Source organism: Monocercomonoides exilis, assembly GCF_001643675.1.
Source record: "Monocercomonoides exilis strain PA203 chromosome Unknown scaffold15-1837935, whole genome shotgun sequence".
Classification (NCBI taxonomy): domain Eukaryota; phylum Preaxostyla; order Oxymonadida; family Polymastigidae; genus Monocercomonoides; species Monocercomonoides exilis.
Window position 1 is genome coordinate 1,743,533 of NW_027150560.1, and position 23,518 is coordinate 1,767,050.

General features: G+C 39.6%; 5 protein-coding genes across 5 annotated transcripts; 1 reads left to right on the forward strand and 4 right to left on the reverse strand.

The window, feature by feature from the left end:
* Positions 1-20: 20 nt before the first annotated feature.
* On the forward strand, positions 21-3,420 carry MONOS_15447p2 (uncharacterized protein; the record flags this gene model as incomplete). The annotated part of the gene is made up of 1 exon (XM_067868325.1): positions 21-3,420. One exon carries the CDS (start codon positions 21-23, stop codon positions 2,823-2,825), a length of 2,805 nt encoding a protein of 934 aa, XP_067730155.1. The 3' UTR covers positions 2,826-3,420.
* A 3,211-nt stretch (positions 3,421-6,631) lies between these two features.
* On the reverse strand, positions 6,632-8,422 carry MONOS_17406 (uncharacterized protein; the record flags this gene model as incomplete). The annotated part of the gene is made up of 2 exons (XM_067870324.1): positions 6,632-7,588; positions 7,666-8,422. 2 exons carry the CDS (start codon positions 8,420-8,422, stop codon positions 7,221-7,223), a joined length of 1,125 nt encoding a protein of 374 aa, XP_067730156.1. The 3' UTR covers positions 6,632-7,220.
* Positions 8,423-8,562: 140 nt separating this feature from the next.
* MONOS_17407 (uncharacterized protein) lies at positions 8,563-10,557 on the reverse strand (the record flags this gene model as incomplete). Its single annotated transcript, XM_067870325.1, has 1 exon — positions 8,563-10,557. One exon carries the CDS (start codon positions 10,555-10,557, stop codon positions 8,563-8,565), a length of 1,995 nt encoding a protein of 664 aa, XP_067730157.1.
* A 56-nt stretch (positions 10,558-10,613) lies between these two features.
* MONOS_17408 (uncharacterized protein) lies at positions 10,614-13,507 on the reverse strand (the record flags this gene model as incomplete). The annotated part of the gene is made up of 2 exons (XM_067870326.1): positions 10,614-11,016; positions 11,073-13,507. The coding sequence occupies 2 exons, from the start codon at positions 13,505-13,507 to the stop codon at positions 10,614-10,616; spliced, it is 2,838 nt and encodes a 945-aa protein (XP_067730158.1).
* Positions 13,508-13,535: 28 nt separating this feature from the next.
* MONOS_16718 (uncharacterized protein) lies at positions 13,536-19,364 on the reverse strand (the record flags this gene model as incomplete). The annotated part of the gene is made up of 1 exon (XM_067869597.1): positions 13,536-19,364. One exon carries the CDS (start codon positions 19,362-19,364, stop codon positions 13,536-13,538), a length of 5,829 nt encoding a protein of 1,942 aa, XP_067730159.1.
* Between the last annotated feature and the right edge of the window lie 4,154 nt (positions 19,365-23,518).

Sequence of the window (23,518 nt, forward strand, 5' to 3'; positions counted from 1 at the left end):
CTGCGGACTTCATCAGTCAGATGTTTGTTGATGGGGAGAGTGCGATCAAGGGGGAAGTGGAACTGGACGAGATGAGCCTGAGCTCAAGAAGCCGCGATCTGTGCAATGTTGAAGTGGAGTCGAGGATCGAATGCACAAGGGCGAGTGTGATATCGACATCCAACACAGTGACTATTTCGAGAGTGAGGTTTGTATTTGATATAGAATTTGCATCGTCTCACATTGCACTAGTTGAGCCAGACAGCGGATTGGTGGAAATGGTCAACTGCTCGTTCAGCTCAAAACACATAGAACCTGCTGAAACTCGTTTGCAAGCACAAATACCGTTTCACATCATTCGGATTGCAGCAGGGAGATGTGTTCTAGATGGATGCTGCGTGGAAGATGTTGCACTTTCGGTGGCTGCAATATGCGTTGCATCACCTATCCAATTTGTTGTTTCTTCTTGTGTGTTTTGCAACTTGGCAACCAGCGATCCGCTCATTGATGTCACAGGAAGTGGAGAAATTTCTGCGAGTCATCTGGAATTGTCGAATATCACCACCTCAATAAGAGGACTTTCTTTGCTGTCGTGCTCAGGCGTGAGAAGAAAAATGATACTTAACAATTGCTCGATCAAAAATTCAGCACAAGACAATTCAAGAGGGATGCTCATCACATTGGGCAACTGTTCAGACGCGGTGATAGACAGTTGCCTCTTGGATGGGAATTCAAGCGAATGCGATACAAAAGAATCACAAAGAAGGTTATCCAACAAAGTGTTTAATGAAGTGGAAAATGAAATATGCAGATGGAATGGTTCAGTTGTTGATTTTTCTAGTAGTTCCGTGATGATGAAAGACACAACAATCTGCAACTCCTCAAAGGGAGGGATGACAGTGAGTGGAGGAAATGTGATGATTGAAAAGGGGGAGTTTGTGAATAATAATCCATCTATTGATAGATATCCATCATTGAGAAGAAATATCATCTGTTCAGATTCAGGAACGTTGAATGTGATGAGTTTGAAAGGAGGAGATGGAGTTTTGCCAAACACATCTCTTTGGATTTTGAATGATGGGTGCAGCTTTGAAGGGATTATTTCTGAAAGGGCATCACCATTCTTCGTCCCAGTGTTAGAGAGTGTCGAAGAAAATGAGAAAGGAGAAGAAGTGGAGGTTGTGTTCAAAGGAAAGCTGCTGCTGCCTTGCAACTTGTCGTTCATGGTTGTGAAGCAGATAGGTGATGAAAAGCAGATAGAGAAATATGAGTTTAATGAGAGTGAATATGCTTCAGAGACAGAAGTCGAAGGGAGACTGAAAAGGGAGATAATTCGTGAGGCAGGAGATGATGCAGAGGTGAGAGTGAGCATTCTGTTTGGGGATAGAAATAATCCATCATCAACTGATTCTTTCATTCTGAAGAATAGAAGTGTAACAAAGGCAAAAGGAGATGAAAGGATTGTCGAGGGAGGAAAAGAAGGGAAATCGTATTGGTTGTTGATTGTTTGCATTGTGATTGTTGTGATTCTGCTTGTAATTGTTGTTATTCTGGCTGTTCGATGGAGGAAAGTGAAGGAAAGAAATGAGGAATTGCAAGAGATTGTGAATGATAATATCAGAAAAGATCCGAAGGCATTTGAGATGGTTACGATGGAGATGTCACCTGAGACTCAGTGGAGGAGAGCAGAAAGAGAAGCTGAGAAGAAGAATGAGGAGAGGATGAAGAAGAGAGTGTATGATACGAACATGCAACATTCAGAATCATCTGAGCATTTGTTGAGTGAGAGTGGCTCAACTGAATACATTTTGGGAAGAGATTCAGACAAGATCCCTCAATGGATGTTGGAAAAAGTTGATGAAGAAGAGATAAGGAAGAGAACACCATCACCATCTATTTCATCCACTTCAACCACATCAACAACTGATTCAGATTCCACTTTTGTTCGAGGAGAAGACCTATGCCCAACAACCTCGTCGATGTCAAATCTTGTGGATGCAATGGCCTGTTCATCCCCTCATGAGAAATTGATAGTGGATTTGAGGGATTCGCTGTTCATGCTTTTGCATGGAAGGAATGAGAAGAAGGAGATGGCAATTGGCACTCTTCAGGAGAGGGAGCAGACAGCTGCTCAGATCCTGTTCTGGGTGGCGAATGGGGCACTCCATTCATTTGATGAGATGGAAAACAAACTTCAATCCCTTGTCAATTTGAGTCCCCACATTGTGCTGTTCTCCGAGCACATGGTCATCTGCATTGCCATGCACTCAGATTGTTCATCAGACTCAGACAGTTCATCCTCCATCTCTTCATCAACAGTCGTGACATCAGCAAGTGATGATGAAAGTGACTCTCTTCCTTCTTCAGCCTTTGAGGATGAAGATGATTTCAAAAAAGAGTGTTTGCGATGGAAGGCACCTGAGCTGCTGAATGGGACAAAAAAGCATGCGACGAAGAAGACGGTGGTGTTTTCGATAGGGATGATGCTGTGGGAGTGCCTGACATTGCAGATCCCATTTGGAGATTATGAGGGAGTGGTGGCAGGGCAGAAGATAAAGAATGGGGAGAGGCCAGGAATGGAGAGCATACGTGGATCAGAGATGTGCGAAGCGGTGAAAAACGGGTTGGATGGAAATCCAGAAAGGAGAGCATCGTTGATGCAGGTGAAGCGATATCTGGTTGGGCGCTTGCCATCGGGGTACACGATGGCGACAGTGTCGGATGCAATTGCATATTGCGAAGGGTCGGAGGAATGCGGGTCAGAATACATTGAGCGGAGCGGGGTTATTGTGAAGCTGCATTCTGGATCTGAAAGCGAAACACAAACAAGAGGGAGCAGTGGATGAAGCATAATGGAGAGTTGGGGACAGCCACAGATGAATCACTTGAAAAGGAAAAAAAGAAAAGGAAAAAAAATAAGAAAAACGTTGGCATATTTCTCAGAATAAAGAATGATTGGAGATGAACAAAAAATTAAATGGTGCACTATTCTTAATTTCGTTGGATTTATCCAAACAAAAAGCGAAGGGCAAAGGCATTTGAAAAAGGCACCATGTTGCTTTTTAATAACTTATTCAAACTCACTTTTTTGTTTTGTTGAGCAAATTACAGAAAAACTTTTTGTTGAAAGAAAATTTGTGTGTGTGAAAAGGCATTTTCCAAAACTTCTCGCAGGTGTTTTCTGACATTCGTATCAAAACAACTGCAGACTTTGCAATAATTTTAATCACTGAATTACTTTTTTCTCGGTAATATTGTCTGATTGCATCCTTTGATGCACCATTTCTGTAATTCTGTGTGTTTTGTGTATATGCATTTATTATTATAATCTTTTTTGTTTCTCAAAAAGATTTGATTGAAGCTTGTTATTTCGAATTTAAAACTATCATGATGCCATATCCAATAAGACTTTTTTTATTCCTTTTTAAAATAACTATTCTCTCATATATCTGCTTTTTGTGCCATTGCCAAAGTTAAGCCTTTAAAAATGAAATCGAAATAATTGTATGCAATAGTTTCTGCTTAAAATCCTATTTTCTCTCTTGACAATTGCAGATTTTTCGTTTTTCAAGGATGCAAAAAAGTTATTCAAAATCAAAAAACTTTCAAACAAATTCGAAATATTTGACAATAATCAAAAATAGCAATTAACGTTTATTAAATGGAGATTAGAACATTTTGTTCTTGCGATTAAAAAAAATTATTAATTCATTATTTATTAACCACATAAAAAATAATTCCAAATGGAAATATTTGTGCTCATAATAGGGCTCACTTTTTATGGAGCATTTCCTTTGTTGACATTATTTATTTATTTTTTGTCTGTTAATTACAGAAAAGAATACAACGGCTTTCAACATATATATAAACATTTCAGACATATCTTCCACAATTTATCAACAATTTGTTTTGGTAAAGGGTCACTTATTGACTCCTTCTTATTTTGTACCAATAACTTTAATAGTTTTGATTATTTCATATTTCATATTGATTTTTGAATTTGGGGTTGTGCGAATATATGGGTGATTGCTTTTGAAATCACATGTTTTCAATCAAATTTTTCGATTTGAAGAATTTTTGAATATTAATGAACGAACAATGAAAAGTGATTTCACCTTTTCGTGATAATTTTATCATTAACAAATCACAATCAATGATTTTTGAAACAATTATTATTCATTCAACATTCGAATAGTTAAGTTCTTGTCAAAGACGAAATACATTTATTTATACAACTTTTCGAAAATAGGAAAGATTTCTAAAATAATCGCACACATATCAAAATGCCTTTGGATCAATAAATCTGATTTTTATGGAAACTTATAAAAGTATCAATCTTCAGAATGGATTGAGCTTAAAACCCTCGTCAGCCTTCAAACATTTATCAACGATTTCATTGTTCGAATGATTAGTAATTTCTTTATGCAGGGTCAGTAATTTATCGGTACCCAAAAAATTAATCGGGACCTAAAATTTCTGGCTCCCAAGAGCACTTTTAGAAAAAAATAAAATAACAGAAACTCTTCAAAATATTTTTATTTTCTTTTCCTGAAAATATTTTATTTTTTTTATTTTTGTATTTTTGTGAAAAGATCAAGAATATTTTGTTTTATTTTTAAGATCAAAGGCTTGCCGGTGGAAGCACAAGCTTCTTGTTTTGAGTGTTCTGAGTGTTGTAATTATTAATTGATTTCACTTTTTTATGCTTTTGGCTATTTTTTGAAAAGGATACTTCGACTTTTTTTTATCCATTTTATGATATATTAATTAAATTAAAAAGAACAGTTACGTTTGTGATTGTTGAAAGCGTTATTTTGAGCAGAGACATTAATATTGTTACCAAATAAATGTCTTTAATATTAAGGAAAATTTTCATAATGAATCATAGTGATTACAATTCATATATACTTGTTTTTGATTTTTGTTGAATCATTTTCTTCAAATTTCACTGTTTGATTACAGAATTTTTTGTGATGAGTATCACAATCATGAACAATATTTTTTGCAATGTGAAAAATCATGAGTGATAGTTTATGAAATCATGTATTTTTTCTGGTTAATGTGTTATTTTCTTATTCACAGTTGTTTACAAAAGAATTTTCTAAAAATTGTTTCATGCATTTAATACATTGTCTTTCAAATTTTCGTTATCACAGAAAGACAGATACGTGAATAATAGATGTTTCCTAAAACATATGATTGATAACAAAGAATCTGTGAAAAAACGATTATTCGAATATTAGAATGGAAGAAAAATGAAATTAAAAAATAACGCTTTCAACAATCTCAAACGTAACTGTTCTTTTTAATTTAATTAATATATCATAAAATGGATAAAAAAAAGTCGAAGTATCCTTTTCAAAAAATAGCCAAAAGCATAAAAAAGTGAAATCAATTAATAATTACAACACTCAGAACACTCAAAACAAGAAGCTTGTGCTTCCACCGGCAAGCCTTTGATCTTAAAAATAAAACAAAATATTCTTGATCTTTTCACAAAAATACAAAAATAAAAAAAATAAAATATTTTCAGGAAAAGAAAATAAAAATATTTTGAAGAGTTTCTGTTATTTTATTTTTTTCTAAAAGTGCTCTTGGGAGCCAGAAATTTTAGGTCCCGATTAATTTTTTGGGTACCGATAAATTACTGACCCTGCATAAAGAAATTACTAATCATTCGAACAATGAAATCGTTGATAAATGTTTGAAGGCTGACGAGGGTTTTAAGCTCAATCCATTCTGAAGATTGATACTTTTATAAGTTTCCATAAAAATCAGATTTATTGATCCAAAGGCATTTTGATATGTGTGCGATTATTTTAGAAATCTTTCCTATTTTCGAAAAGTTGTATAAATAAATGTATTTCGTCTTTGACAAGAACTTAACTATTCGAATGTTGAATGAATAATAATTGTTTCAAAAATCATTGATTGTGATTTGTTAATGATAAAATTATCACGAAAAGGTGAAATCACTTTTCATTGTTCGTTCATTAATATTCAAAAATTCTTCAAATCGAAAAATTTGATTGAAAACATGTGATTTCAAAAGCAATCACCCATATATTCGCACAACCCCAAATTCAAAAATCAATATGAAATATGAAATAATCAAAACTATTAAAGTTATTGGTACAAAATAAGAAGGAGTCAATAAGTGACCCTTTACCAAAACAAATTGTTGATAAATTGTGGAAGATATGTCTGAAATGTTTATATATATGTTGAAAGCCGTTGTATTCTTTTCTGTAATTAACAGACAAAAAATAAATAAATAATGTCAACAAAGGAAATGCTCCATAAAAAGTGAGCCCTATTATGAGCACAAATATTTCCATTTGGAATTATTTTTTATGTGGTTAATAAATAATGAATTAATAATTTTTTTTAATCGCAAGAACAAAATGTTCTAATCTCCATTTAATAAACGTTAATTGCTATTTTTGATTATTGTCAAATATTTCGAATTTGTTTGAAAGTTTTTTGATTTTGAATAACTTTTTTGCATCCTTGAAAAACGAAAAATCTGCAATTGTCAAGAGAGAAAATAGGATTTTAAGCAGAAACTATTGCATACAATTATTTCGATTTCATTTTTAAAGGCTTAACTTTGGCAATGGCACAAAAAGCAGATATATGAGAGAATAGTTATTTTAAAAAGGAATAAAAAAAGTCTTATTGGATATGGCATCATGATAGTTTTAAATTCGAAATAACAAGCTTCAATCAAATCTTTTTGAGAAACAAAAAAGATTATAATAATAAATGCATATACACAAAACACACAGAATTACAGAAATGGTGCATCAAAGGATGCAATCAGACAATATTACCGAGAAAAAAGTAATTCAGTGATTAAAATTATTGCAAAGTCTGCAGTTGTTTTGATACGAATGTCAGAAAACACCTGCGAGAAGTTTTGGAAAATGCCTTTTCACACACGCAAAATTTCCTTCAACAAAAAGTTTTTCTGTAATTTGCTCAACAAAACAAAAAAGTGCGTTTGAATAATAATTAAATAAATCAAAATTAAATGGTGCCTTTTGCAAATGCCTTTGCCCTTCGCTTTTTGTTTGGATAAATCCAACGAAATTAAGAATAGTGCACCATTTAATTTTTTGTTCATCTCCAATCATTCTTTATTCTGAGAAATATGCCAACGTTTTTCTTATTTTTTTTCCTTTTCTTTTTTTCCTTTTCAAGTGATTCATCTGTGGCTGTCCCCAACTCTCCATTATGCTTCATCCACTGCTCCCTCTTGTTTGTGTTTCGCTTTCAGATCCAGAATGCAGCTTCACAATAACCCCGCTCCGCTCAATGTATTCTGACCCGCATTCCTCCGACCCTTCGCAATATGCAATTGCATCCGACACTGTCGCCATCGTGTACCCCGATGGCAAGCGCCCAACCAGATATCGCTTCACCTGCATCAACGATGCTCTCCTTTCTGGATTTCCATCCAACCCGTTTTTCACCGCTTCGCACATCTCTGATCCACGTATGCTCTCCATTCCTGGCCTCTCCCCATTCTTTATCTTCTGCCCTGCCACCACTCCCTCATAATCTCCAAATGGGATCTGCAATGTCAGGCACTCCCACAGCATCATCCCTATCGAAAACACCACCGTCTTCTTCGTCGCATGCTTTTTGTCCCATTCAGCAGCTCAGGTGCCTTCCATCGCAAACACTCTTTTTTGAAATCATCTTCATCCTCAAAGGCTGAAGAAGGAAGAGAGTCACTTTCATCATCACTTGCTGATGTCACGACTGTTGATGAAGAGATGGAGGATGAACTGTCTGAGTCTGATGAACAATCTGAGTGCATGGCAATGCAGATGACCATGTGCTCGGAGAACAGCACAATGTGGGGACTCAAATTGACAAGGGATTGAAGTTTGTTTTCCATCTCATCAAATGAATGGAGTGCCCCATTCGCCACCCAGAACAGGATCTGAGCAGCTGTCTGCTCCCTCTCCTGAAGAGTGCCAATTGCCATCTCCTTCTTCTCATTCCTTCCATGCAAAAGCATGAACAGCGAATCCCTCAAATCCACTATCAATTTCTCATGAGGGGATGAACAGGCCATTGCATCCACAAGATTTGACATCGACGAGGTTGTTGGGCATAGGTCTTCTCCTCGAACAAAAGTGGAATCTGAATCAGTTGTTGATGTGGTTGAAGTGGATGAAATAGATGGTGATGGTGTTCTCTTCCTTATCTCTTCTTCATCAACTTTTTCCAACATCCATTGAGGGATCTTGTCTGAATCTCTTCCCAAAATGTATTCAGTTGAGCCACTCTCACTCAACAAATGCTCAGATGATTCTGAATGTTGCATGTTCGTATCATACACTCTCTTCTTCATCCTCTCCTCATTCTTCTTCTCAGCTTCTCTTTCTGCTCTCCTCCACTGAGTCTCAGGTGACATCTCCATCGTAACCATCTCAAATGCCTTCGGATCTTTTCTGATATTATCATTCACAATCTCTTGCAATTCCTCATTTCTTTCCTTCACTTTCCTCCATCGAACAGCCAGAATAACAACAATTACAAGCAGAATCACAACAATCACAATGCAAACAATCAACAACCAATACGATTTCCTTCTTTTCCTCCCTCGACAATCCTTTCATCTCCTTTTGCCTTTGTTACACTTCTATTCTTCAGAATGAAAGAATCAGTTGATGATGGATTATTTCTATCCCCAAACAGAATGCTCACTCTCACCTCTGCATCATCTCCTGCCTCACGAATTATCTCCCTTTTCAGTCTCCCTTCGACTTCTGTCTCTGAAGCATATTCACTCTCATTAAACTCATATTTCTCTATCTGCTTTTCATCACCTATCTGCTTCACAACCATGAACGACAAGTTGCAAGGCAGCAGCAGCTTTCCTTTGAACACAACCTCCACTTCTTCTCCTTTCTCATTTTCTTCGACACTCTCTAACACTGGGACGAAGAATGGTGATGCCCTTTCAGAAATAATCCCTTCAAAGCTGCACCCATCATTCAAAATCCAAAGAGATGTGTTTGGCAAAACTCCATCTCCTCCTTTCAAACTCATCACATTCAACGTTCCTGAATCTGAACAGATGATATTTCTTCTCAATGATGGATATCTATCAATAGATGGATTATTATTCACAAACTCCCCCTTTTCAATCATCACATTTCCTCCACTCACTGTCATCCCTCCCTTTGAGGAGTTGCAGATTGTTGTGTCTTTCATCATCACGGAACTACTAGAAAAATCAACAACTGAACCATTCCATCTGCATATTTCATTTTCCACTTCATTAAACACTTTGTTGGATAACCTTCTTTGTGATTCTTTTGTATCGCATTCGCTTGAATTCCCATCCAAGAGGCAACTGTCTATCACCGCGTCTGAACAGTTGCCCAATGTGATGAGCATCCCTCTTGAATTGTCTTGTGCTGAATTTTTGATCGAGCAATTGTTAAGTATCATTTTTCTTCTCACGCCTGAGCACGACAGCAAAGAAAGTCCTCTTATTGAGGTGGTGATATTCGACAATTCCAGATGACTCGCAGAAATTTCTCCACTTCCTGTGACATCAATGAGCGGATCGCTGGTTGCCAAGTTGCAAAACACACAAGAAGAAACAACAAATTGGATAGGTGATGCAACGCATATTGCAGCCACCGAAAGTGCAACATCTTCCACGCAGCATCCATCTAGAACACATCTCCCTGCTGCAATCCGAATGATGTGAAACGGTATTTGTGCTTGCAAACGAGTTTCAGCAGGTTCTATGTGTTTTGAGCTGAACGAGCAGTTGACCATTTCCACCAATCCGCTGTCTGGCTCAACTAGTGCAATGTGAGACGATGCAAATTCTATATCAAATACAAACCTCACTCTCGAAATAGTCACTGTGTTGGATGTCGATATCACACTCGCCCTTGTGCATTCGATCCTCGACTCCACTTCAACATTGCACAGATCGCGGCTTCTTGAGCTCAGGCTCATCTCGTCCAGTTCCACTTCCCCCTTGATCGCACTCTCCCCATCAACAAACATCTGACTGATGAAGTCCGCAGTCAGATGTGCAAGTCCATAGTCAATGGACTTGCATGGCAGAGAGCGTGTGCCACACTGCCGTTCATCCACTCCACTATTGCCTGACACGATGATTGTGTCGCTTTGGTGGATTGTGATGAAGTCTATCAGATTCGTGCTTCCTGTGTGTTCTGTGGCATCCGACCCATATATCGCATTCAGCCGAGCATAACTCTCTTCCCGAAGATCGAAGCGGAACTGAGTCTCGTTGATCTGGCACGAGATGTTGTAGCACTCGACAAATATGTCGTTCCCCACCCCTGCTGTGTTTGCGCTGAAGCTCACCTTCTCAAACACAAAGCTCAGCGCCCCTCTTTCTTTGCTCTCCAGATACACCCCTCCGCCTTTCCCGCTGTTGCTCTCGCAGCTGCACCGACTCATCGTTGTCTTCACCATGCTAAGCCTTCCTGCTTTGTGCAGTCCAAACAGCATCCCCCCTCCCTTGTCGCTTGTCTCTGCTTTGTCATCCACAAACAAGCAGTCTCTAATCCTCATTGTGATCCCCTTCTCGCTTTTCGACACAAGCACACTCGCTTCTTTGTCGCTTCTTTTCATCCCCTCAAACGAACAGTTCTCCATGTCCATGCTGCTTGCTGCCTTCCCATCGTTTGTGCTGTGCTGGGCACAACATTCCCCACAGATATCACACATCCTCCTGTTTCGTTTAGCGATGAAATGTGCATGTTCGATAAGTTGCACTCGACACCAACCTCCTCAACCCGCAAAACACTTTTGCCCACACAACTCGAGTCCATCGACAAGCCATCCACGCCAAGCACCCCAGCATTGACATCAACAAACACACACTCAAACCCGTTGTTCAACTGTGCTTCTGAGTGAAACGCACATTCTTTTATCCACAGCTCCCCACCCTTGTTAGAAATAACTGCCTTTGCTGTGCTCTCAAACCCTGCTGTCATCAGCACCTTGATCTCCCTCAATGAGAGCGATACACTGTTGCAGATGAAATACTCCAGTGGCCCTTCATATGCCTTCTCCAAGCGCAAAACCGCCTTGCCGCTTGCCTCTCCCCAGCTTCTGCATTTTCGATCTCATATCTGGATCCATCGAAGGCGTCTCGTATCGGCGTCGACCCTGCTATTCGCAACGCCTTCGCTCCCTCGCCTTCCTTCACCTGGCTGATGCCTTTCCACAGTGTTCTGCATGGCTCTTTCTTGTTTCCGCACCGAGCAACATCAAACCCTTCGCTGGACACATAAACCTCACTCGAAGTGTACGAAACAAGAAACACAAACAGATCGATATTTGTGTGGACTCCATCGCTCCCCACAAACAGCGTTCTGTCATCTTTCATTGTCGAATAATCAAACCTGAATGTTTCTCCTCTCACTGTGCTGTTCAGATCTGCTGCCAAGATAAATGCATTCTTCCCCATCCAGGCTACATTGTCTCCAAATACAACATCACTTTCGAAGACAAGTCCATTCTCGCTCGTGCACTTTTGGCTATTCACATACAGGAACCCTCCTTTCCCTCTCTCTGCATTGATTAAACAGAATGATGCATTTGTTGATCTGGTTACAAGCTCATCTTCTTCACTCAGCTCCACTTTTGCAACACCTCCTTCAGCACCTGCTGTGTTCTTGATGAACGAGAAGTTGTTGCTTTCAAGCAGCACAGAAGATGACATCAAAAATGGAGTCACACCAAACATGCAGTCTTGCAGAGTGCACCCTCTCATCGAGCATGTCCCATTTGTTGTGACAATTAGCGAATACTCAACAACAGCCCCAGACTCCATGGCAAATGTGCAGTTATTCAGCTGAAGAATCCCACTCGATGTCACAACTGATTTCACCATCGGCTCAAACGCCGATGGTGTTTCCATCCTCAATGATTGGAGCACCAGAGATGCCTTCGATGTCAGAACAGACATAGCTGCACTTCCTCTGATAGTCTCTGCAAATCGGATAACCTTTTGCGGTATTTCATCTCCTTCCTTCCCCAGCCCTTCAATCTTCAGTGCACTTGAAAATGCGAAGAAATCCATGATTTCTCCTTTGTCCTTCACCCACAATCTCCCCTCCCCCGCAATCCCGCTTCCATCAACATGCCCTATTCCGCTCCAAATTGTACTGCACGCATATGCCTCGCTTCCGCACCCTGCTGTATCATACCCTTCTGCAGACACATACACTTCCCCGGTCTTCCTTTCAACAACAAACAGCCGAAGATCTACACACTCTCCAAAATACTCTCTGTCCACCCCCTTCATATCAACTCCAACCCCATCATCCCCGTCATACTCAAAGGCCAGTCGAGCAGCTCTCACACTCTCATTCAGCACCTGACACATGATAAATAAATCATTCCCTTCATGTGCCTCGTTGCCTTTGAACTTCATTCCAGACAGCAGATAGTTTCCAGCGCATCCATCCCCCAATCCCATGAATATCCCTCCTCCTCTCCCGCTTTCTTTCTCCGTCTCACACTTCGTCATCCATGACAGCTCCACTGAAAATGCATCCTCTCCCTCCATTTCGCTCTCCACGCATCCACCCCTGCTGCTCTGTGTCCTGATCTCTTCAAAAACACAGCGCTCACATATCCTCAGGCGCGATCCCTCTTTCGATGTGATCAGTGCACCTGCATTCGTCCTGCATCCCCTTGCAGTTGTGTTTTTCAACACAACATCAGATCCCGCTCTTCCGTCAATCATCCCTTTTCCGTCTGTGTCCGCACTGTTAATGCTGCTGTTCTCAAAAGTCACACAACAGCCCCTGCATGCAGCAACCCCTCCTCCAACAAATTCAACCCCACTGATTTCTGTCCTGTCCATCCGAACAACCCCACCTTTCCCAATCACAATCCATCTCCCACAGCTGTTTGTCCCACTTTCTGTGCACACAAATGCGCAATCGGCAAATGAGCACTGCCCAACACAGACTTCCACAACTGACTGTTCTTCAGATGCTCCAGAATAGGCATCGGGGAGCACAAACCGAAGAAATGAGAATGTCATGTATGTCAGTGCTTCCCCTTGCACAAGCTCAAACTTCCCGCTCTCTTCCACACTCACTTCCTGTTTCTCCCCATTCCCTTGTATTGTCAGCGACTTTCCCTCCCTGTTGATCACTCTCCCCACACTTGCTGCTCCCTCCAACTCCATGATCACATGAACATCCTTCAGCCGCTCAAACCCCACATCCACAGACACACACGGGTTTTCTCTCAGCCCGCAGTTCTCCCCGGCATTCCCTGTGCCACTCACAAACATGTATGAACTCAGCGATGGGAACAAGTAATTGATGATCGAGTCTTCCTTTCCCGCCTCTGTCAGCTCCGCCACCCACATCTTCTTCTGTGCTGTTTCGTTCGTTGCAGATCCATACCACAGTGCTGGCAGAATCACCAGCCAAGGCGAGTCGCACACCAAAAACACATCCTCCCCCTTTTCCGCAACATTGTTTGTGAACTCGTTCATCTTCATCGAATACTCTATCTTTGTTGTTTCAAACACCACATGCACCCCTCCCCCCCTTTCCGCTGTCCGACGGCACCCCACATCTGTCAACTTTGTTGTGCTCAAACACAAACTTCCCCCCATCCCCCACACTCACCATTATCCCTCCTCCAAATGTGTAATCTGCTTCGCACTCACACCTCTCAAACACACAGTCCTCAATCTCCCACGCTCTCATACTCCCCACTTTCCCACTCATCACTCCTCCATTCCCTTCATATCTTCTCACCTCGCACAATGTGCTGTTCCTCATCTCCAACCCCATTTCCTCCAAGACGCCAATCTCGTTCCCATTCCCAAAATTCGTCTCCTTTATTGTCGTGTTTCTAATGCTCGCATCCTTTCCTCTTCTCAGCTCCAACACACTCCCTTCGTCTTCTCTCCCTGTGTTTCGTATCGTCACTTCATCAAGTTCCACTTCAACTTCGCTCCCATCAGTAACAATTAGCCCACATCCTCTCATTGTCACTTCTTCAAATCTGCACTTCACAAGCTCCATTTTTCCTCCTTTCCCCTTCAAACATTCCACGCACATATTCGATGCTCCTGCCTCTGTGCAAAACGAGCATCCTTCAAATCTCAGAACACCATTGCTGCACACGAACAGACACGTTCGGGCTGATCCCTCAAACAACAAAGTACAAAACATCAGAGAGCGAAATGTGATTTTCTCCTTCGTCTCAACCAAGCATTCTTTCGCTCCTCCTCCAACTTCTCCTTCTTCTCCATCGCTTTCTTCTCTCATCACAATACGTTCCATTTCCACTTCTCCGTCAATAACCATTGGCTGCACATCCAGTATCATTTCTTTGTGAATCGTGAAAGTGCTCATCAGCCGCAATGCCGCTGCTGATCTTGCCCCAAACACCGCTGCTCCTGCATACGGCACTGAAGAGCATGGAAAGTCGGAATATCCGCAGCTCGGATAGTCCATCCCGCCATTTTCCCCATGCACATACCCCACACTCGGCTTTTCCCGAAAGAAAGGCACAATGGGGATCACCTCTGAAACCCTTCCGTTCTCAATCCCCATCAGCTCGATCAAATTCGGATTGTCCCCAACATCTTTCACAAATGAGAAATTAAATGAAACCTCATTCACCACTTCCGGCAGAATCTTGCACTCCACCATCACATTGCTCCCGCCATGCGTAGCATCGTTTGCAGAGCCATCCACCCCAAATGTCACCCCAATAATCCCAAAATCTCTTCCACCTTCCTCACATCGCAACAAAAGCCCCCCTCCATAGCCTCCAACACGCCCTTCTCCACCTGCCCTGCATCCCCCAACATATGTCACATCATCCCCACTCCCAATCCTCACCTTCCCTGTTCCTTCCACAACCACATTCATTCCTCCGCCACACCCCTTTGCTGTTCCACAACCCTCTATCCAAACATCACTCATTCTCATCTCCTTTCCGCTCCCAATAACCCCATTCACCACACTCCCATTCCCATCTGCCTGCATGATCCCCTCAAATGTGCTGTTCTTCATTTCCAGCATCCCACCTTCCCGATCCCACACAACCCCTCCCACAGAATTGCTGCAGTGCTTCACACTCATGTTCACAGCTGTGAACGAACCCTCTGATGTGTACACAACAAGCCCGTCTGCATCTGTGATCCGAACATTGCTCATGTTTATCGAGTCAAGAATGCTCGCCCCATTGCAGTTCGAGCTGATTAACGAAATCCCCTCAAACTCAACAGACTCGATGCTGAACCCAGTGATCGACAGATGCCCGCTGCTCTGACTCACAAACGAACACTTGCATCTGCCAGCAGATGAGCCACACACAGCTGAGCAGTCTTCGATCCAAAGCTCGCTTCTGTCTCCGCTCACCAAAAATATGCTTGATTGTACCAGTGGCAGTGCTGCTGGAAGGACACACAAGAACTGATAAAACCTCACATACGAGCCAATCCCAATCATGCATGTCCCGCTCGATTCATTCCCAACCATCTCCATTCGTGTCTTCGAAGCTGTCCCACAGAAGTCGTATCCCTCACTTGCACTCAGCGACACGCTCTCTTCAAACAGATACGAGTCGCCAAACGCCAGAGCATGCTGTTTCCCGATCACCCTCCTCACAGCATAGTCCACACACTTGCATCGGAACTGCTCATGCCCACACACAACCACATCATGCCCGTCGTTCCCCATGTGCATGCATGGCGGATCATCACACAGATAATACATCAGCGGAATAGTCAGATCGCTCCACTTCGAATCCACCCCCATTGCTGCTCTTGTGCTTCCTGTCAACGGAATTGCAAACAGGATGTGTTCTTTTGTGACGCTTGCTTTCAGGTCAGGAGATGCCACAAACAGGTCAGCTCCGTATTCCGCTTGGTTTGCCTCAAATGCAAGGGTTGCTGACAGCTCAAACAGCACACCTGCATCCAGCACATTCAACAGCAAACCCCCACCTTTCCCGTTTGTCCCGCCTTCTGAGGGTGCCTGACATCCTTCAAACCGTGTCGACGACACATGAAGCTCACTCGAGACATCCAGCATAGCATATACTCCTCCACCACAGCTTCCATCTCCATCCACTTTGCAGGCGCTGAATGAGCAGTTCTCTATCCACACACTCTGCTTCCTCCCGCACGCTTCATCCAGCTCCAGGCACGCCCCGCCTCCACCGCTCCTGCCAATGCTCATGAACGATGTGTTTTTCATCTTCAGCGATGATCCCTCTGCAAAATGGATCAGCCCTCCCGACCCCAGCACAACATTCGCAATAGTGCTGTTGTGGATTGTGGTTGGGCTGCTTGTTGCCAGTTCAATGATCCCTTGGCTCCCACTTCTGCCCTCGCTAACTCTCATCTGGTTCATCGTCATCTGGTCGACGGTGCAGGCCCCGCTTCCATTCACAAGCACCACATAACTCCCAAACGTCACTTCTCTCTCGCCTCCACAGCTCACCCTCAGCATCTGCACGCTCCCTCCACTCACACTCACAAACCCGTATTCCACCCCACTCCCGCCCCTGGCCCCATCAATCGCACAGTCGATGAATTTCACATCGCCTGCCGATGAATATACAAATGTCGAGCGGCTGCCGATCGAAGCCCCCAGCTCAAAGCTGATGTTCGTGAATGTGGCTGTGACGCTGCTCATCACCAGCGCATCCTGCACTTTCGGTCCTGCTGCCTCCACTTTCACTCCCTTGCTTTTGCTGCTCGCATCCACCTCATACGGCCCTTTGTCCAGCTTCGTCTCCTCATCAAACACAAATGTCTCTGCCAGCCTCAATATCCGCTTCGAGTTCGGGAACCGATATGTCCCAGCGCTTCCGATCGTTTTGCACATGTAGTCTGCAAATCCACACAGCCTGAAGTCCAGCCCCGCTGCCTTCCCACCCACATATGCGGGTGGCTGGAACTCCCGCAGAAACAGAACCAGTGGGACAATCAGCCCCGCATTGCTGCTCTCCATCCCACTCAGCTCATCAAATTCTGCTCTATTTACCCCGGTCTCCGCATTGAATCCGATTGAACTGCTGTTCACAGCTCTCGACAAGTCTGGTGCTGCCATAAATATGTTCCTCCCTTTCCAGGCCTTGCACTCCCTGAATGTGCACTTTTTCACACTGAACTCCCAATCACTCCCCGAGCACAAAAGATACACCCCTCCTCCTTTCCTTTTCGCTGCCTCTTCCAACGGAACACAACACCCATCAAACCCCACTTCCAAATTGCCTCCTATCCCCACATAGCCTCCAGGCCCCAGAGAAACAAACACCCCTCCCCCGTTTCCACCTGTGCACACACAGTTCTTCAGCGTTGTGTTTTCCACACTAACCTCACGCTCTCTGCCCACACTGACAGAGAGAACAGCCCCATCTCCATCTGTGCGCGTGATGTTCTCCAGCGTCACATTCGCCAAGCTCGATGCTCCAGCTCCAGATGGCTCTTTCTCGCTGAACACCACCACAGACAGCACCATGTTCTCAACCCTTGTGCTTTCCATTCGCATCTGAGACAGATATATCAAAAAGGGTGATGTGCTCACAACCAAGTCTGCTGTTCCCACATCCTGCGAGGTGATCGTGATGCAACACAGCGAGAGAGTGCCTGATGCCGAAGTCATCTCAAACAGCCGCGGTGATGGTGACGCCCTGGATGTGTGCAGTATCTTCATCGAGGCGGCACTCAATGCCCCATCCCCGATCCTCACCATTGTCGATGACCCTCCCATCAGCTCCGATTTCACTATTGTCCCGCTGTCCCCAAGCCCATTCATCACAATCGTCTTTCCCCCCACATCCACCGTTCTTGTGATCCTGAATGTGCACTCCGCCAGCTGCAGCCGCTGCTCCCCAGCTGAGCTTGCTTGATCCACTGCATATTCCACTGTCTTGCACCCATCCCACTCGTATATCCCACATCCAACCTCTTCTCTTCCCTCCGCATCCACATATCTCCTCAGAATCCCCACACTCAGCCACTCGTTCTTTGTTCCAAATCGAGAGTGCCACACACTGCTTCCACTTGTCTTCGTTGTGAATGACGACACACTCAGCACTGTGGTCTCTGGCATATATGAAAACGAGTCTCGTATTGACACATCATCTCCATTTCCATCTCCTGCTGTGTTGTTGTGGAAGAAACAGAAATACAACCATGGCTTTTCTGAAATCGTTCCATATGCATCCCTCCAATAGATAGATATTGCTCCTCCTAATATTTTTGTGAAACCATTAAAAAATAAACTTTCAGATATGGAATATGGCTGAAACATATTGTGTAAACAAATGAAAGCGCAAGTTGTCAGATTTGAATCTGAAAGAGTGAATGAACAATTACAAACAACAGGAACAGTTAATTCATTTTCAGAATGGATGACATTAAAAGATTGCAGACGTAATGCACCGAAATCACTCACTGAGCAGTTTTTAAAATTCGAGTTTGCTATTCGAAGATCAATTAAGTCATTTAGCATGCCAAATGCGCCAGATCCTCCAGAACAATTTTCACCTTTCATTCTGTCCATATATGTATTGCCAGCATGAAACACCATCACAGCACCTCCATATCTACCACAAGAACAGTTATCGAAAACGCATTGATTAATTTCCACATTTGTCGTTGGATTGCCATGAATTCCTATTGCACCTCCACATATTGATAAATCCCAATCAACATTTCCTTCCCAAACATTTTCAGTTTTTGTGTTATGCCATTCACAGTTTGAGAATGAGTGTGATCCACCATCAAAAGTCTTTCTCTCCATGTTGCTGTTCCCAGAAAATGATGTTTTGGCACAGTTCATGAATGAGTTGTTGGACGATTGGAATGAAGCACCTGGGGAGTTGACTGACTCAAATACACCTCCATCAAATGCATCATGCACAGACGCAAAAGAGCAACTTTCAGCTCGTGTTTGCAATCTGTGAAATCCATAGGAATTGGGAAGGATGTGATGCTTGCAAGAAGAAATGTTGCAGAATATGGAATTTCCCACATTAATCTCGGTAAGTGATGGTGAAGAAAGAAATGGCGGGGATGAAACTGAGATTGATGAAAACAGTGACTGCTCAACAATCAGCATTCCAGTTGATGATGTTCTTTTGGAATATCTGTTCTCATGCTCTTTCGGAGAGCCAACAAGAGAAGGCGAACTGATCTCTTTGTTTTCAACAATCAGTGTGGCATTCATCAAGTGAAGGCTAGAATCCTCAACAAGGAACGGATGTTCATTGTGGCTGCTTCTGTCAACAATCTCAATCTTGGTGCCTTCAACATCCGATGAGAAAACACAGCAGACAGCACTTCCATCTCCTTTCTGCACAATTCTGATGTTTTCCATTCCACATGTTGAATTCGAGAAAATGATTGATCCTTCGATTGTGCTTTTCCTGCTCCCAATGTTGATGTTTACCAACTCATCAATTCTTTTTAATTCATTTTTCTCTTCATTGAATGTTGACAAAATAGAATGTGTATTCAAAGAATCAACAATGAAAATCATCAAAACAACATTTAACGATTTGAATTGTTTCATTATTTTCATTTTTTTCTTTTCCTTTTCTTTTTCCATAAAATGATATAAATGTAGGAATAAGGGTTTTTGATCAAAGTTTTCTAATTTGTATTTCAGTTTTTTTTTTCTTTTTCATATGAATGTGACAAATATTCGATTTTTGCGTATTTTACAATTAAAAATTTTTATATATTTTTGAATTCATCACTTATGGGACATTATTTTTTCATTTTTGAAAAATTAAATGATTTGTTCCAAACGTTGGCGAGTTACAACTTTAAGTCACATTCAGAAACTCGTTTTTTTCCGGATTTTTTGTGATGGAATGAATTTATATAATATTATAAAACATGCTAGTGGTGAATTTTCTATAATTGCTATTTTTTTTACAACGAATAAAATCAAAATTTTGAAAATTTTATGGTTATGATCAAACTTATTTCAAAAATTTTTTTTTGGATATTGAATGATTTATAGTTATTTCGTGGCTTGTGAAAATTGATTTGTTTAAAAAAACCTAAACAATTCCAATCAAGTGAATTTAAGAATTTTGAAGCTCTTTTATAATTTTTTTGAAAGTTTTTAATGAAAAAAATTTTGTGAAAACGAACTTCTTGGGTTTCGTTCTGCTTAAGGGTTTTCCTTCGAATCGAAATATTAGGTTTCGAGTTTGCGTTTAATTTTTGTTTATTTTTTCATGAATTGGGTTAGGGTTTAAATCGAAAAATCAATTTTTCACACAAAAAAAAACGAGTGTTTCAATGATTGCGCAAAATAAAATAAATAAAAAAAAATATTAAATATTTGAATAAATTGCAAACTTTTATTTTCATTCTTTATAAAAATAAAAAAAATGTTTCAAATTCCATAAAACTTTTCAAACAATCCCTTTATAATTTGATATCTACTTGAATTGTTAAAAATCGATTTGATCAAACCCACAAAAATTATTTATTTTTGATTTTTTTCGTTGTGAAAAAAAAATAGCAATTATAGAAAATTCACCACTAGCATGTTTTATAATGTTAAATAAAATCATTCCATCACAAAAAATCCGGAAAAAAACGAGTTTCTGAATGTTCCTTAATTTTGTGACTCGCCGTAATTCTGATATGTCGTGCATTAAAAAATAAAAAAATTTCAAAAAGTCGAGGAAAATATTTGAAAGCAATATAAGGAACAAAATTCTTTAAACAAAATATTTTGTTTCGTATTTGTAATTGTTTAATTTTGATGAATGGGATGAATTTTTTTTTATTTATGAAAAATTGGTCTTTAATCCAATCTTTTTCTTTATCGAATCTTTTAAAGTCTGTGATTCCCCAACATCATTAAAAAAAGAAAAAAATAGAAAAATAATTGTAATAATTGAGTGGAACAAAATTAATAAATGGAAAAAAAATCGTGCAATATAACACCCAAAATTTTTTCATTCCACTGTGAAATGACAAAAAAATTGAGAAATTGACAAAATGACTGTAAAGATATTTTTGATTTGTCAAAAAAGGTTATTAAATATGATTTCTCAATTATTTATAACTTCAATATTATATTTGCAATCTTTAAATACACCAAAAATTATTCAAAATCGAAAAAGTTTAATTCAAGATCGAAGAAGTTTAATTCGAAATCGAAAATATTTGATTCAACATCGAAAATTCTCAATCAACAAAAAAATTGTAATTTTTTTCAAATTAATGCTTACGTTGGTTACTTTTCTTTCAGTGAATGATCTGAGGAATTTGTCAACTTCAATCAGAAAAATATTTTTTGATCTTTATTTTCGTGTTTGATTGTATTCAATAGCGTGAATATAAAAAAATTGAATATTTTTTAATTCTTCACATGCGCTCAGAATGTGATATGAAATAAAGCAAACAAAAATAAAAATATAGGATAGTTCATGATCTTGTTTTATGCACAAAATTTCATGAAGCAATCTCATTTATTTGAAACGAAATATTTTCGATTTCATCAATTGCATTAGAATCTGTTAAAATTAAACACTTTCAATTTTTTTTAATGAGAAAAGGATCAGTGGATATCAGTACAAATCATAGAAAACTGTTGTTCAAAATGAATGAAAAACATTACCAATAAAAAAAATATTTGTAATAATCAACATTTGTATCAATGTAATTTTTTTGGTTTTGATTTGAATTAAATTCGGAATTAATTAACTTCATTTTCGATTTCGAATAAAAGTTTTTCGATCTTGAATAATTTTTTTTTAAAGTATGTTATCAAAATTATTTGTGGGAGTGAAAACTTTTGAAAACAACTGTCTTGCAAAGAATGACTGGACACAAATCATTCTGTTTAACGAAACGTGTGCATTTCCAACTGAACAATAGATGGATGATTGTTGTGAAAACTATGTCATGCTTATCAATTATCATTCCTTCAATTTTCTTTCGATATATAAATCCATTCTTCCAAAAGTTGCTTTGAAGTTATCGGAAACTGTTAAGACTCAAAAATAAAGGACGTGATTTTATGCCTTATGTATTTTGTTCGTGTTAATTATTTCTTTGATTATTTCTTTCAAAATTTTCAAAATTATTGAACAAAGGAATGTTTGACTAATGATGATTTCATGATGAAAATAGTTTGGAACAAAACACTGGTTTTTCATAAATGAAAATATTTCTCCCCACAAGATTAATGACTTTGCATTGAAAGTTATTAAATGTTTCATGTGAGTATTTCTTCAATACTCCCATTGACAAGATATTTTTATTCACCTTTTTTTCATACAGTTGAGGAGTTTGTAATTGAAATTGAACACAATTAAAGGCTATATCCATCATCATTAAGAGCTCAACTCACATTAGAAAGAATAATCGATTCATTTAAACTTTTTCAGTTTTTTTCTCAGAATCTCAATAATTCTTTTGAGAATGAGTTCTAGATGAAATAAGCGAATAATCTTTTTTTTTTTTAACTTTTTGTCATGTGGGGGGAAATACGGACTTTCAAGCTTTTAATGCACAAAGCATGAAAAAATCGTTTCACTTATAGCATTTTGAAACTCAACCAGATTTCAAATGAATTTAATTTTCATTTTTGAAAGCAAACGCCATTGTTATAATAACATCATGTTGTGTGACATTACATGTATTTCAAAAAATAAACCTATTTTTTTCAAATTTTTTTATCACAAAAATATCATTTAAAGTGTATTATTTTTCTATGAAAATGCCTGAAGTCAAATATTTAGTCCCATGTGATGAAACAAAACAACAAAAATTTAAAAGAAGAAGAAAAGAAAAAAATATCTTTTGACATTTGGGGGAAAATACGGACTTTCAAGCTTTTTATGCACAAAGCATGAAATAATTGCTACACTCTTAACTTTATTTCACTTTCTCAGATTTCAAAATAAAATTGATTTTCATATCTGCACACAGGCATCGTTGAAATAAAAACATAAAGCTTTCCGATATTTCACGAATGTCAAAAAATGGACCTGTTTTTAATGTGATTTTTGATTACAAAAAGTCAATGAAAAGTGCATAATTTTTCAATGAAAATGCCCGAAGTCAAATATTTTGGCCCATTTTTTGTGGATATCATTTCTTTTTCGACAATTTTCACATTAATGACTTATATTCCACAGTTCAAAAGAAAAAGATTTTGAATCGTTGATTTTTCTTGTTGAAAGTGCTTTTATATTAAAAGAAATTCTTAAAAATACAATTGTGAAAATGAAATGGGAAGAGGAAAATACAAACAGAATTTTTCATAAACCTTCTCAGCTGCATGCGACAAAAACAACAATGGAAAATACGTGGAAAATGGATTGAACAAAAAAAGGAGAGGTGATGACTGCTTCATTAAACGAATATTTCAAATCTCTGTATTCAACAAATTTGTCAATTATCGTGACACACAGCTTCAAAAAAGAACAAACAAATAAAGACAAATCTTTAATTGCTTCACTAACGATAGATAAACAAATGAATTCTTGACATTCATGT